A 15,701-nucleotide genomic window follows, 5' to 3' on the forward strand; every position below is an offset into this window, starting at 1 on the left:
AGAATTCCTTAAATTTATTGTATAAGGCATGGCCCATTGCAGAGTCCCATGCTCAACTCTCGAAGGAACCAACAAAATTTTTTTTCAATATAAAAAGATGTGATGCAAATTATTGCAAGACAACATCATTGGCTTCCAAAGCATTTCCAATTAGCTGTATATTGGAGGTCAGCCATGATAAACAGGATGGTAGACGATATGTGAGCAGTGAGTGAACTTTCCTGCTACCCATTGGTGAGGGGCACTAAGACCAGAGTTCCTAAAAAATTCTTGGTCCACAGCTGCGGAGGAATGCTTCACAAATGTTGTATGCCGGCTATTTATATTGCTCGTCCTGCTGAGCTCCACACTGAGGTACACAGATGCACAAGGCCGCAAGAACATTTCGGTCCCACAATACGAGTGCCACTACGAGACGCAAGATTAAAGTAATTCTCACACAAAATAGAGAACTGTAGGGGCACATGTATGACACAAGAGTGTGAAGGAACTTGCCACAGGTGGAATCTCCCACTTGCAGCCACTTGTTTTTTCATCCATTTGAATTTCCCTTTATTCATCATTTCTTTAATTCAATTAAGAACTGCGGACAACTTCCCCCTTGCTGTCATTGGCAACATTGTTTGTTGGCTTCTTATGTTAAGAAAGTAAAAGAGGTGTTTTTTTTAGAGTTGGCACAAGCTGCGAGTGAAAATATGCTGCCGCTTGTGCCTAAGTGGTCCCCTGTTTAGCACATGGCTTTAATCACATGGTTTCTAGGATCTGAAATCAACGAATGCGATGTGCGACTCACTTAACGCTGATCTGAGGCCTTTCCTGATTGTCAGTAGGGACTCTGTTAATCAGGATGTCAAGAATGGTCTCAGACCAGTAGGACCGGTACGACAGCAGCCCCAGGTCAGAAAGTGGCTTCTCAGGAGAGCCAGTCTTCCCCTCACATTTGGAGAGCTCGTAACCTGCGAAGCAACAGCAGGCAGCGACTCTTGAGACAGCTATCACTTGCTGCAAATGATGCATCAGCTAACTGCAGTCAGGTGTGAATGCAATGAAACGCTGTGTAGCACAAGCCATATGAAACAAATGAGATTCACACCCAAACAAAATGGCGATTGTCCTAACAATTTAGATCCAGGTCGCTAAGAAAAGGATGACGCTTCTTGAGCAGTGAAGAATTAAAAATAAAACAGCAATGCTGAAATAATCTTGGCTTCACACTCCAACTGCAACGAAATTTCACTTTGGCTAGATTTGTTATGAGTAGTAATTACCACTAAAGCAATCTTGACAAAGCCACAGGGCTGGCAATTGAATAGTTTTCTTGTTACCAGCCTTTAAAAAGCACCTAAGCAGATGACGCATGAACCTGGTGGTGGTGGTTGTGATGTAAGTCCCAGCAAGGCCTTGCCTCTGAGATTTTTCGGCACGCCACGGGTGCACCTTATCTCGGAGACCATGCCAAGGAACAGTGCGCTCCTTCAAGCGTCGCTTGCGGCGAGCAGTGATGGCAGAGTTTTTTTTCCATTTCAGTATCAAAATACACTGTTTTGCTGGCTTTTCGTGACCCTTTTGCTCGTATTTCAAACATCAAATTTTGCACGGAGGCTCCTTTATATTAACACTATCGTATACTAGGCTTTTGACATGGTTCAAAAATTTGTTCAAGTTGGCCTTTAAGCCATGAAGCAAGTGTCGAATGAGTTCCTGTCACATGGTTACCACCAAGCAGCACTTGTAACCCACTTTATTCCCGAGTACCAGTCAGATTCCACGTGAATTTTTAGCTTGTTTGATTAAAATGTGAACATGCTTTCTGCGATCTTTTCAAAGAATGTGCCCAATGTTATCAATAATGGTGCACTGCTAAAAAAAGGAAAGGGTAAACCAACCAAACAAGACAAGGTCGACGTATTTACACTTAATGAATAAGATACGAAATGAGCGAATAATGTACGTACAAAAGAGGCCTAATAGAGAGATATAGTCTACGTTTTATCACCGAGTCATTTAAACCACCATGTACACCGATCTTGTCTTCTTCAGCTTCGACACTTGTTTGAGCCTTTCTTTTTCACCATTTGACATTCTCGAATGTGCCCCTCGCCTCCGTTTTCTTGTTGCTCTTTCACGCTACTGCTTGGCATCTGGCCTATTAGTATGGTAATTAGTCCCGAATGTTTACGGCATCTTCAAAACGCACGCCCAAGGTTTGGGCGATGCCGTCGCATGGCTGGTGACTCTCCCTGCTTCTCTGACCCAGCTCTCCTCCGTATCGAACACGGATACTTCGTGCCATCTGGCGGAGGGTGCATCAGATAAGTTATATGACATTTGGTGATGGAACAGCAGAGGGCGACAACGACACAGGCACTTACATTTCACCCTGTTTATGGCTAATTATGATCCTTTTTGATTATATTTGTAGTTGTTGAATATTGCTATTCTCGGCATTGAGAGGAATCATTTGATACCATTTTCATATTTGTGTAACATCCACAAGTCGCCTAACCGACCGTTTTTTTCTGGAAGTGGTTATAAAATAGTTAGATCTCAGTTACGCTAACACTCTGTGAAGTCAGCTAAGAGGACCTTGTTAAAGAAAAAAAAAAAGACTTGTGAACTCGTTCAACTCCTTTAAGATATGCAGTCAAGTCTAAAACTAAATTTTATCACAAAATTTAGGTTTTTTAAATTTTTATTTAGTTATATGTCAGATTAATCGAGAAGTGTCTGCCAGAAAAAATTTCATTTCTACGTTGTTTATTTCAAAAGATGTGGCACAAAATGCAACCCAACCCGGTGCCTGTGAAACCACAATTGAAAGTGCTTGTTTCGTGTTAAAAACATGCACAAATTTTGCAGTTTATTTTTTTAATTTCACGTTCACATTATGTGTAAACAAGTAGTAATGCTCTGATGGCATTTTGAGCATGTTTTTACCTTTAGCAAGCATTAACGTGAAAGGTGGACGCACTACATTTGAAACGCATTTTTTATGTTCTGGAGGTTCTGCGCACGCACTGAAAGGACAGCAGATTGTTTTGTTTAGAGGTGTTTACACGCTGCTGTCTTCTCTTCTATACTGGCAGCCATAGTATGGGTAGGTTCAGAGCGGAGAGGTGAGAAAAACGAATATTTGCTCGTAATCAGCGCACGAAAGCAGTGGACCCGGCATTGTACTGAAACAGCAAAACAAGGTAGCAAAAAGGACGAGGGGCCACGGGAGCAACAGCAGACAAGAAAATGACACAGGATGAGACAAGCTACATATGGGAGTTTCATTTGTCCCGGATGTATTTTGTGTGCTTTGTATTTCTTTGAAATAGCTTTTGTTGATTTTCTGAAAACAAATATTTTTGTAATTCTTCCATACGCGAGCAAGCATAACTTGTTACCTAATAATGATATTTTAGTAAAACTTTGCACACCCATTCCGTACATTTTGTGTGTGCAGTGAACCACAACAAGTAAAATGTGTGTGACAAGTTTGATATGGCTCGCTTTTGTAGCAAGGCATGCCAATTGGAAGAGCATAATTTTTGGTTATTCAATGAGTGCGCTCCAATAATTCACGTGATCTGATAAGTTTTAGTTCATAGCACTCTTCAAGGGCTCACCTATATTGCTGCCAAAAATTGTTTTATTGTGTTGAGGCAAATATAATATTATGAGTGTTGGTGTGAGAGATTCATTTATTGATTGTTTTTAGAAAGAAATAAATTTTAAATATTCTTGCAGGTTACGAGACTGTCGTGTGCCTAAAAAAAGTGTGGTCTTTAAAAGAAGCTAGTAATCTGTATTCATTATTTTCTCCTAAACTTTCTTTCCTACCACTTGGCCTCATACCTTAATAAATTGAGGGATTAATTTACAGTAGATAACCCTAAAAAGAATAAGCCAGTACTCACTAAACTCAATCAGCAGTCTTCCAAAGCCTTTATGCTGGTAAGGAGGAAGTGTCAAGATGCAGGACAAGTTGTAGTCCTTCTGTGATAGCTTCTCCTGCAAGGTCACATCAAAAACGTGCTGCACTCGGATGGCACCCTCCAATCAACAACAATCTCCTCCCATTATAAGCCACATATTTATTACTGAACAAAATACCTAAAACACAACTTGCAGAGTTCATAACTGTAACAGACCATCAACATTCAATAAATTAGGAATCATTTGAATCTAACTCTAAAACAGAGCCCAAGAACTAGTAGAAGAAACTATATAGCATATGTCCTTTTAAGCAAACGCCGTGCGCCCTCATAGGAACTCCAGCAGCAGACTACTTTTAAATAGTGAAGTGCCCTATATAACAGTCTTGTCATTGCTGTTGCCTTGTGAATAGGCACCAGGCATCTAAGGGTGCCAGCAGCACGCTGGTGACCCGTGACGTCAATGGCAGAAGGAAGAGCAATAATGGCATGTGGTGCAGACGTTGGGGCGAAGACGCACACTGTATTTCTAGTGATTTCGCACTGCAGTTTCCAAGGCCTGACTAACTGAAAAAAATGCATTTTAGTGCATTTACTCTTGAGAAAGGTCACCACTTGTACAAGGCAGGTCATATCCATGGCATCAGGTAGCACAAAACGAGTGCAAATTGTGATGCAAATGCACCCTGCAAACAAAGCTCACCGCGACAAGCTAAGATGTGGAATTCCAGCAGTTTATGTGATTTTGCCGTGCACATTAACCTGGTTATGTATTTAATGCATGTAGACTGGAAAACTGCACAAAAATCACTGCTAAAAGAGACGTACGTCTTACTTTTTTCTTTCTGCTCACGGATAGCACGTGTCAGTGTGTTTTCTGTTCATATATTTCCTGTTCTTGTGATGATTCGTTGACTTTATTGTCTTAGCAACTAACCCAATGTTCAGTCATGGTCTGTTTTATGCAGCTTGGCACGACAAGAACCATCGGTCGTGGCTGGTGCACAAGTACAGGCAGCAGTGTTGACAGCCAGTGTAAACAGGCTGCTGCGTTGGCGTTCGCTGTTGATGCAGAGCACACAGAGTCGTGTACCAGCCACAGCCAGAGCTGGGGAGTGCGAGGAAAGAAAATATAATCCAAACGAAAATGACGGAGCTTCTTAGAAGAAGGCCAAATTATGACTAACTGTGTAAACAGTCCTAAATGACAGGACAAGAACAGCAACACTTGGGCACAATGCAGTTCAAAAGTTTCAATGTGCCAACATGCTCAATTTTCAACCCTCTGACAACTATATGCAGGTAAACCTGCTTATAACAAACCTCCATATAACGATTTCCTGGATATAACAAAGTTTTTCTATTCCCCGCCATTACTCCATAGAAGCACATGTATTTGAGACCTCTACATAACGAAGTGGCAGTGGGAGACCCCCTCGAAATAACGAATTTTTTCTGCCGACAACCTAGAGATTTTGCCCCAATTTTGTCATTTTTACGCGAGCAGCAACCAGAACCACCTTCTCCGCCGTGACGGAATGCGAAGCGGCGGCGTCGCGCTTGGCGCGCTCGAATTCACGGCGAGAGCGAGGGCACGTATGCGCGCGTGCGTGCGTGCGCAAAGCGGGCCTGCATCCCTTGGGCGTGACCTTTCGCCCTCACTTCATTCAAACCTGATCCCGCCGCTTTCTGCTGCTGGCCTAGCCCGCGAAGCCAGCACTCTCCTTTTCCTGTTGATGTTACCGAAGGGAAAACAAAAAACTTTTTTTTCAATGCGCTGGCAGCGCCACTCTTTGCTTACTGCACAAGTCTCTGCGCTTCACTTCACTAACCTTACATTAGGTGACACTATATGACGCTACGACGCCATCGTGTCGCTCGCTCTTCGTTTCCAACGCCTCGCACTTGTGCGAAATGACACGCGCCCACGCATCCAGTACCTGGTGTGACATTCCAAGGATGAGTGCTTCGACGAAGAAACGGAAATATTGATCGTGTCTGCAGTTCGCTTTGAAAATAAGCCCGCGCAGGCACACACTTTTTCCACATCACAGATTGCTTTCAAGATACGGCGGCCACCGCCAAAGTAAACGCCTCCCTTTCTCGCCTCCCCCGCCGTGCAAAGGGCGGAGGCGCGCTTCCGCCCCCCGCGCTTCCACCCCCTCCCCCCCTTCTCTCTCGCGCACACGAGATTGAGTCAACTGACCCCCGCTCGCTTTAACTCGCACACACAGCGTATGGCGCGCAGCAACGATGTTGCCGTGTTTGGACTTTACACGGAACCTGAAAGCGACGTCCACGGTGACGGCACAAAAGCGCTTCGCAATTTGAATGTGCTTCTGCGCAGTTACTACTCCGACGATGGATGGATGGATGGATGGATGGATGGATGAGGCTGAACCCTTTAAATCGGCCGCTGGCATACGCCAACTATTAACATATTTTGTACTTTGTGGTGGGTGAAATTTCACCCCTTCCTTGATTTTAGCCACCAATCAGATATTCTCTGTTTGGTTATTTCTACCCGCTTAAAGTCTATTTTGCTTTCACTGTCCCTAAACCCCAATGATTTGAAGAAATCAGCCCTGTTGCTTTGCACTGTAGGGTTAAGCCCTTTACAGAAAAGTATGAGATGTTCAGCCGTTTCCTCTTCTCCACATGCACCACACAACGTGTCTATACCTCGGTACTTGACTTGGTACATATTAGTCCGCAATACTCCCGTCCTGGCTTCAAACAACAAAGAGCTTCCCCTAGAATTATCATAGATATTTTCTTTGGCAATTTCTTGCTTGAAAGTTCTGTATGTTCCCAGTGCTGATTTCGTCTGCATCCGTTTTCCACAGACCCCTCTCTGTTTCTTTAACCTTTTTCTTAACAGCTGTTTCTTGGATTGCACACCTCCTGCAGTCCAAATATTTGACAATTTTCTGGTCAGCTTCCTCTATTTTGTGTCAACATTCCTCATGCAGAAATAACTGAAAACTCTCCTTGCCCACCGCTTTTCTGCCATTTCTCTCTATCGCTCCTCAAATTCTATCTTACTGCTAGCTTCCCTGCCCTGGAATGACGTCCATCCCATGTCACCTTGTACCCCCTGATTTGGTGCGTTTCCATGTGCTCCCAAAGCAAGCCTGGATGGCTTGCTTTGGGAGCTGCTTAACTTCCAACCTTGCTCGAACCTCTGATCTCATGCACAGGACCGCATTGCCGAAAGTCAAATTAGGTACCATCACCCCTTTCCAAATTCCTCTCACCACTTCGTACCTATTCTAATTCCACCCCAGTGCCCTATTTTTCATCTCAGCTGCATTCCTGCTACCTTTAGTGATTACATATTTTTCATGTTCCGTTAGGTACTCAGCCCATTGTTTATCCACACTCCAAGATATTTGTACTTATTGACAGCGACAGCGAATTCGCACCCCTACCGGCAGCTTCTCCGTGTTACCGGGAACGTATCTCAAAGGGCATGCTTTTGTGCGCGGCAAACGGCAACAGCTGTACGAGCAGGAAATACGTCACGGTGGCCATGTTGTAAGTTCACTATCACTGGCGACTGTCGTCCGGGCGTCGCAACTCAAGAATCGAACGTCTGCGCACATGAGATTTTGCCGATTTTGTACCTGTGCATGTAGGACAAGAAAAATAGCCTGCACTAACCATTTGGTGGGCAATGAGCAACTATGGCTTAAGCGGTCAGCCAATACATGGGGTTCAATGGAGGCTGGGTGGGGGAATTTTCGAGACTATGTTTAAACTGCAATTACGGATTAAGTGGGTATGTATTGAAGAGGTTTGACTGTAGTACCCTTACTTCGTATAATCGTCTGCTAATTTGCTGTCACAATCGATGCTTCGCCTTTCGGGCGAAACTGGGAAAGTGCAACATTAGTGTATTGGGAGTAAATCTTGAGCGATAGTACATATGGTAAGCATTTCTTTTTCGAATTTTCGTGCCGAACCTGCATATAATGAAATCCTCTTCATAAAAAGTTTTTCGGGATTTTGTAAATTTCGTTATATCCAGGTTTAACTGTATCTGCATGTTTGCTTTCGGTGTTCAAGCTCCGGAGCTGCCACACCTGTGAAGGCAAGGACTCCTAATTTACTTGGAACACGAAGCTGTTGTGAATAAACGGCTCCTTTATTTATGTTAGAACAACTCGACAAAAGCAGAGCAGTGCCGGAAATGTACATGCTACTGCTGCCTACGAACCGCACATATCCAGGCTTTATGCCGTTTCAGCTCGTGAGGCCACAATGAAAACCTATGGAACTCAGTGGCCTGACCAGATTCGGGAATGTTTGAGCGACTGTTTGTGCACCCAAAAATGGATGTTTGTCCAGGCTTTTGATTCCACAAGGCATTCCGGATATGCAAAACAAAAGCAACAATGGAACATAATCAACCAATGCAGCTGCTGGTTGCACCTGCTGCGCCTGGACCAGCTCTCACATGCCACTACATTCACGGCGCCACTGCATGAAGGCACCCCTGGTTAAAACTCATCCGCACCTTGTGCTAACCGTACTCAAAAGGTGCATACAACAGATCAAGTCACACAGTTTTTCATTATTAGAGTCAAAATGAGTCCATAGTAATTTGGACAGGCTAGGCAATCTGAATTATATGTATCCACGTTACAGATTGATTCAAAATTGAAATTATTTGCCTTTTAGCGATTTAAAATCAATTAAACATGCCAGAAACAATTCTTCTGAGCTGCTAAATGCATACGATATGCCCTACAGCCTTATGAGTGTGCATCCATTCTCCACTAAGCAAGCAAAAGCGATACTTTTCAAGATCTCGACATGGTGGCAAGCATGAAAGAATGAAAAAAAAAGCTAGGAGGAAGTTCCGTGATGATCTTGAAAGCCTAGTCATAAAAAAAAAGAATTATGGGAAAAGAACCAAAGCAGGTTTTTGCAAGTTGTCATTTCTATTCTTTGTATGGCTGTATTGGATTCGTCTACTTGTCTGCAGCACACCTAGAAAGTTTCAATGAGCGGCTAAATGTGTGGACGCTCCGAAGCTTGTGTTGCCGTTGCAATGGCCACAATGTTTGCAGGTATCAAGGCCAAGAACAAAAGGCATCAAATGTGGCGAGCAGAAAGCGAGTCGCAGGAGCTCGAGAAAGAGGCGGCAACTCCAGCAGCCAGCAGGACTCCAACCTACCGTGAGCCATGTAATCCCTGGCACAATTTTTACCAGAGTTCTAATGTGCCATGTGCGCTTTTCTGACGATTCGCTAAGTGAAAGCTGAAAAAGAACAGTGTCAGAAAAGGGGCTGCCTTACAAAGGCTGACTGCCTGACATCATGTTCCCACTTGTTTTTTTTTTCTTTCATGGCTGTAAGAGTAAATTTGCAGCATACAACTACAACTGCATTTCGTGTGCAGCATTGACAGAAGGCAGATAGCTTATTTTTTTAGTTCAAACATTATCCAAAAAGGCAAGGGCAAGTACAATGCATTTCAGTGACAGCTGTTGCAGTGGTCTCTTAAGGTGGTGGTCCCACTCCGGCGGCACAAGCCCCCCGTTTTCAGTACTTTTGGAGTAACCGTGGCGGCTCTTCTACTGAGGATATAAAGTTGTGGTATATACCATAAAAAGCTTAATTATTGTAGATTCCAACTATATATAATATAAGAAAATTGATTAATGTGATTTAGAAATAAATGCTCAAGAACAAGCATGAGATACATGGTTTTTGCGAACTGTGTCTCAGTTGTGACCATATTTAGAAGAAACCACCGCACTTACTGCACTGCGGCTTGCTCTGTAGCTTTAGGACATATTTATCTAGTTCCTAGATGTAGCAAAATAATTTTGAATTTTTACTTTTTGGATAAGTTGCTTTTGAAAATTGCCAAATATCGCAATCTTCTCTTGTAAACAGCCCGGCAGCTACATGCTCAAGGAAGGTAAATTTTGGATAAAGTGGAGTTCAAGGAATTTCCGTTTAGGACGTAGAATTTCATTCATGTACTTTTACTAGATTTAAACCGCAGCTTCGTAGCTTTAGTACCTTCCCGCAAAAATGGGAAAAGATAAAACCAGAATTCTAAATATGCTTAATTTCGGCCGCATTATTAGAAAAACTAATAAAGTTACACGAATGAAATTTTTCGTCCTAAATGGAAATTCCGTGAACTCTACTTTATCCAAAATTTAGCTTCCTTGACCATGTAGTTGCCGGGCTGTTTACAAGAAAAGATTGCGATATTTGTCAATTTACAAAAGCAGATTATCCAAAAAGTAAAAATTCAAAATAATTTTGCTACGTCTAGGAACTAGAAAAGTATGTCCTAAAGCAGCAGAGCAAGCCGAAATGCAGTAAATTTGGTAGTTTATTCTAAATATGGTCACAACTGAGACACAGTTCGCAAGAACCATGTATCTCATGCTTTTTCTTGAACATTTATTTCTAAATCACATCAATAAATTTCTTTATATTATATATAGTTAGAATCTACAAGAATTAGGCTTTTTATGGTTTATACGACAACTTCATATCCTAAGTAGAAGAGCCGCCACGGTTGCTCCAAAAGTACTGAAAACGGGAGGCTCGTGCCGCCGGAGTGGGACCGCCACCTTAACACCCCAAACGCTTCATCAGGGACCTACACTGGCAGTATAGAAGTTGCCAGACACCAATTTCACATTCCTCACCTTGTACACTGTGGTTTGATATGAAAGGGAACAATTGAACTGTTCTAATATAGTAGTTCCTGGTCACTTTACATTCAGATTCAACAGGCTAGTCCCTTTAATACTAACTATGCACCCAATGTCTGAACTTGATTTCTTAAAAAAAGACCTCTTTAGTAAAAGAAACAAAGTCCAAGAGATGTTTTCATTGAAAACGGCCTCCTGCAGCATGCAAGTTTGAAGCTCCTTTGTTATAGCTGCGGCATTTATTGGAAGAAAACGTGTTGTCTGGCACTTTTATGATCTTGGCACAAAAAGCAATTTTGGCATTTCAACGCAAATCTGGTGCTGCCATATACAGTCAAACCTTGTTATAAAGAAAGTCGCATCTGACATGAAAATACACTGTTGTAGCATCTGATATTTGCTATATGCATATATTTGTTACATGCCAATATCAGTGAAAAGCATTTTATATGTACACCCATGAGCAAAAGTATATGGAGCACGCAAGCACGTGCCAAACTGTATCCATGCACCAGCTTATGGTGCGCATACACATCCCATCATATTTGACGGCGTGCCATCTTGCTTTTCTTGACGACGTATGCTGCTTGCCGACTAAACGTTTAGTGGGCAACTGCCTGTGCCGCTTCTGCTTTGTCATATCTGCACCTGCATTTCACCAAGTGGGTGCAGCAGAGCTGGCTCGCACGTCCGCCGTGCATTGCACTTTCTTGGGGTTATTGCGCGGCCTACTGCCAACTCATGCATTTTGATGACTCGCCAGAAAGCCTTGCTTCTCACTGTGACGTTACGTTATTGGAAGTGCTTGCAATACTTGCAGTGACTATGCTGCTGCTACTTTCATAGAATAAAGCATTGATAAACTGTTGCAATTCTTTCGCGCAACAAAGGACACTGATTGAAAAACCGTGCTTGAAGAAGCGGCAGCTAATATTGGAAGCGCTACCGATAGCTAAAGGCCGCAATAAGAAGCAAGGCCTTCTGATGGAGTCGTCAAAAGGTGGTAGAGTAGACAGTAGGCTACACAATAACTGATGAAAGATGTGCAATGGACGTGCAAGCCAGCTCCGCCACCGTCACTCAGTGAAACAGCAGTGCAGATGGGACGGAGCAGAGAAAGCGGTACAGGTGGCTGCCTGTTAGACACTTAGTCGACAAGCAGCGTATCTCTTTTAGTAAGGTAACATGACATGCCAGAAGATATGATGGTACACGCATGCGTTGCTCGAGCGATAGTTTCGACACCAAGCACCGCGCCAGAAGATGGTGCGTAGATGCAGTTTGGCACACGTTGCCATGGTCCATATACTTTTGCTCATGGGTGTACTTTACCATACATACAACAATTTCTTTTATCCGTGTTCTTTGTATTGAGGTTAAACTTTAATGGTGTGTCAGGTACATCTAGAAAAAGACTAGGATAATGCATTCCGAAGCAACGTAACCTAAAGAGGCCCTAGTCAATGGGTGGCAGCTGAAGACTCGGTATCATGCACAAATGCTACTCTACCTAGAATCCTAACACACCAAAATGCTATCATGTCACAAAAAGTAATCTGCCAATTGGCAGAAAAGCATGAAAAAAGAGGGGGGATTTGACTTAGACAGCGATAAAGGCTGGCAGTCTAGTGGACAATTACCTTGGAGAAGTATCCAACAATATGGTGTCCACGATCATCATTCACAGTCAGGACATAGAAGAGGAACACGTCCACATCAAAGTAGAGAGTCTTGTGGTCTAAGAAACACTTGGCCAGGAGGCACAGGTTTCGAGCATATGTCTGCATAAAAAATACATTCCATGGATAAAACCAAAGCAATAAAAAAGGGGAAGACACGTCTACAAAACACATTTTTCCTGCTCACAAAATTTAGGATTGCAGCACACTCAGGATAAATTTCTTATAAACAAAACTGACAAACTAAATAAGCATGACAGATCTGACTGGCCACCCATAGGCAAAATAGTAATATATACTATGCATAGCACTTGCAGTACGAATAGCTGGTGCATGATTGCTTACAACAGGTTAATTGGAAAGCAAATGGTCACGTATACAAAGGCACACGAGACGAGTGCCAACAGTTGTTATTCACAAAATTCAGATGCCGATTATATAGCTACAACCATGCAGGCACAACATTCTTTCTTCTTGCACCACATTTCCACGCAACTGTAATGCCGGCGCACAAGCTGTGTGGAATTTGTCTGACTTGATGCTCAACCACACAAAATAGTCATTGGAAAGCCTGCTGATATTCAGTTGATGACATCTGGAATATCATTTATAAATACAAGAATAAAAAGCTAGCCCCAGGGACACTCGCGGTACGACAAACTAAACATGAACATGATTTATTTAAAAGCTCCTTCTGTTTTCTTGACATAAAGAAGGTACGCATCTCTTTACAGTTTGTTCTGTTTAGGTTTAAGCAGAACCCTTCTTCCTGTAGACTTCAGTTAAAAGGAGATGCTAAGGTGAGTAGCTCCCATTTGTGCTAAACGGGGATGCCATTTAGCTTAGTAGTCAGTAGCTTTTCCTCCATAGAACCTCTTATATTTTCTGTAACTATCTATCAAATTTTAGACAAGTTTCAGATGGCAATGTACCTTTTCTAAAAAATTATTGACAGGATGATTGTTTAAATTGGCAGATAGGTGCCACATATTACTGTCTTCAAACGAAACCTAAAATAATTTGTATGTACAGGCTTCCCCAGAGAAAAAAAATTTGTTCACACTTGTCAATACCTATAAAAGAATAACTTCAGAGTTTAAAATTTTTTTTCACCAATAAGGCATAAAGAGTGTTTTATTATTATGAGTTCAGATTGTTGCCAATGCAATGTACTATAAGATGTAAAAGAACTAATAGCTGGTGAGTGGTTTTCTAGAAAATGTGCATAAAATATTTTAAAAGTTCAAAAATGCCATTTTGAGAAAAATGAACTTTTATGTTTTCATGTTCCCGACAAGCTTTAAAATGCTCCAGTAGAATGCACTCCATTTTTTTTGCTTTCTTTTCACCCTCCCCGAAGTTTTTCATGAGGTTCTGCGGAGCTGGGCGACTGGCTGCTCGAGCCACTTTACGAGTATTCACGGGCTTCTTTCACGCACGAAAAAACACTTTCATGCAGCACATTTTGAGCAACAGAAAGCTGTATCGAGAGTTTTTCATGTTGCTCTACAATTTTCTCATTGAGACTTTTTATCTAATTATAATATTTGAGAAGTTGATTATTTATTAAGACTAAATATGTAATTAGGTGGAATGCAAAAAGTAATTTCAGTATCTCGAAGTGACTGCAAACAACATTACCTTGGTTATGTCCAGCTATGTGGCATTTGCACATTTTTAAATCTTGATGCATGATAGTTGGGGCACCCTATATACAGAATTCATTGACACTACAACCTCAAAATTGATTTTTCGATTGGTTTACACCTAACATCCAACCTTATGCAGTACTCAACTATTGTGACTAGCTGGATCCAATACTGCAAATGGAGAGCAGCAATTTGACAACCATGTGAAAAGGTAGTCTTAGCCAAGTTAATTGAATCTGCCAAACAAATGCTGTGACATTAATGATTGTTCTGTGGTGCCCATGTCACTGAGCTTATTGGTTTGAGTGTCAGGTTCTGTGTCATGATGGCAACAGTTCAAAGCAACCACACAGCGTGCCTACTACTTGCTATGTTGATGAATGTCAACCAAATTTTCAATCGCAAGAATTCAGATCATGAAAAAGAACAAGATTTCAGTGATGACACTGACAGTGATGTCACTGTGAACTTATCACAGTGTTGGATCTGCTGACAGGAGATGGTTTTGCAATTCTGCAGCGTTACTACAAAACAACAGCCATGTGAGATTTCCATCGACCGTGAGATGTGCATGCATACACGTCTTCACACATGAAAAAAAAACAACGCATCATTCATGTCATTTTGGCACTCTGTTACCATCCCTGATGCCACTGAAAAAAAGAAATATTATAATATTTCGATGTCCTCTGCCCAAACAAGACTTGGGTAAAAATGAACACTTTCTCCTTTGTCATTAGGTTTGATCTGCAGAGTGTACAATAAACCCGCGTTACAATTAAGTAAACGGGACGGCAAAAAAATTCGATATAAGCGTTAATTTAATAAAAGCGACTACTCTATAAAAGCTAAACCCCGCAGAAGTCTTGTCACGCAGCGCATTTTCGAACGCGCTCCGAGCTAGATCGGGATCAAATTTCTCAGTCGCGATTGGTTCCTTTGCGCAAGCTGCGGCAGGGCTGAGCCATTGGTTGGTTTCGGTGACTTTGGGTGCGCCGGGCAGGTGGCGCGGATTAACATTAGTTCTGTTGCGCACTACTTCCACAGCACCACGGCCACCGTAAAATGGCGGCGTTGTCGCTCACCGGTGATAATGCGCTGGCGCAGCATGGAGGAAAAATATGTGCCGAGGGAGAGGGCAGCTCACTCACTCGGCATGGAGAAGCCCCCTGAATAAAACTAAAGGTCTGGGGCTTATCCGCGTATCCCTGCTGGTGGAGCGGAGTTGCATGGTTGTGCTCACGCCATTTCCGCAATGACAAGCACGCAAGCGCTGCCGGCCGCGGCTTTCGTTTTCTTCGTTTTTTTTGTTCTGACTTGCGTCGGCGCCATGGCTCTTGATAAACCGAGCAGGCGAATGCATAACGATATAATGAGTCTCGTCTGCATGATGAAAAACTCAATTGCGCAGCCAAATATACCAGAGCTGCAGATGCATTTATATAAAAAAAGAAATGTTTGCTTCAGGTAGTGCTTTAGGTAATATTAATATTTTAATACATATTAGCAACAACTTTGACAGGTAAAATATCATGCACAAAACCTGAACCAAGATCACTAATGGTAAGAGGTAAAAAAGGTGCACTCTTGATAGTAGCACAGTGACACTAAGGCAAGAATAAATTCATTTTCTTTTTTCTTTTCTGCATGAATACAAAAAGTCAGTTTCGCTCAACAGGCAAAACATTGATTGCGATAGCAAATTATGAGACAGCTCTACAAAGTAAGGGTAGCCATTTTATCAGCCTCATAAACTGCTGTAAAC

At 42.4% G+C, this 15,701-nt stretch overlaps 1 protein-coding gene across 1 annotated transcript in view; it reads right to left on the reverse strand.

Annotated features, from left to right (window-relative positions):
• LOC119444185 (histone acetyltransferase KAT5-like) overlaps positions 1 to 15,701 on the reverse strand; it is a 103,012-nt gene that overhangs the window by 10,924 nt on the left and 76,387 nt on the right. The window contains exons 9-11 of the mRNA XM_049660478.1: positions 12,249 to 12,389; positions 3,906 to 3,999; positions 794 to 956 (exon numbers count right to left, since the gene is read on the reverse strand). Of these exons, the coding sequence (XP_049516435.1) occupies positions 794 to 956; positions 3,906 to 3,999; positions 12,249 to 12,389 (398 nt within the window). The remainder of the gene's footprint in view (positions 1 to 793; positions 957 to 3,905; positions 4,000 to 12,248; positions 12,390 to 15,701) is intronic.

This window comes from Dermacentor silvarum, chromosome 1, assembly GCF_013339745.2.
Source record: "Dermacentor silvarum isolate Dsil-2018 chromosome 1, BIME_Dsil_1.4, whole genome shotgun sequence".
In the NCBI taxonomy this organism is placed as follows: domain Eukaryota; kingdom Metazoa; phylum Arthropoda; class Arachnida; order Ixodida; family Ixodidae; genus Dermacentor; species Dermacentor silvarum.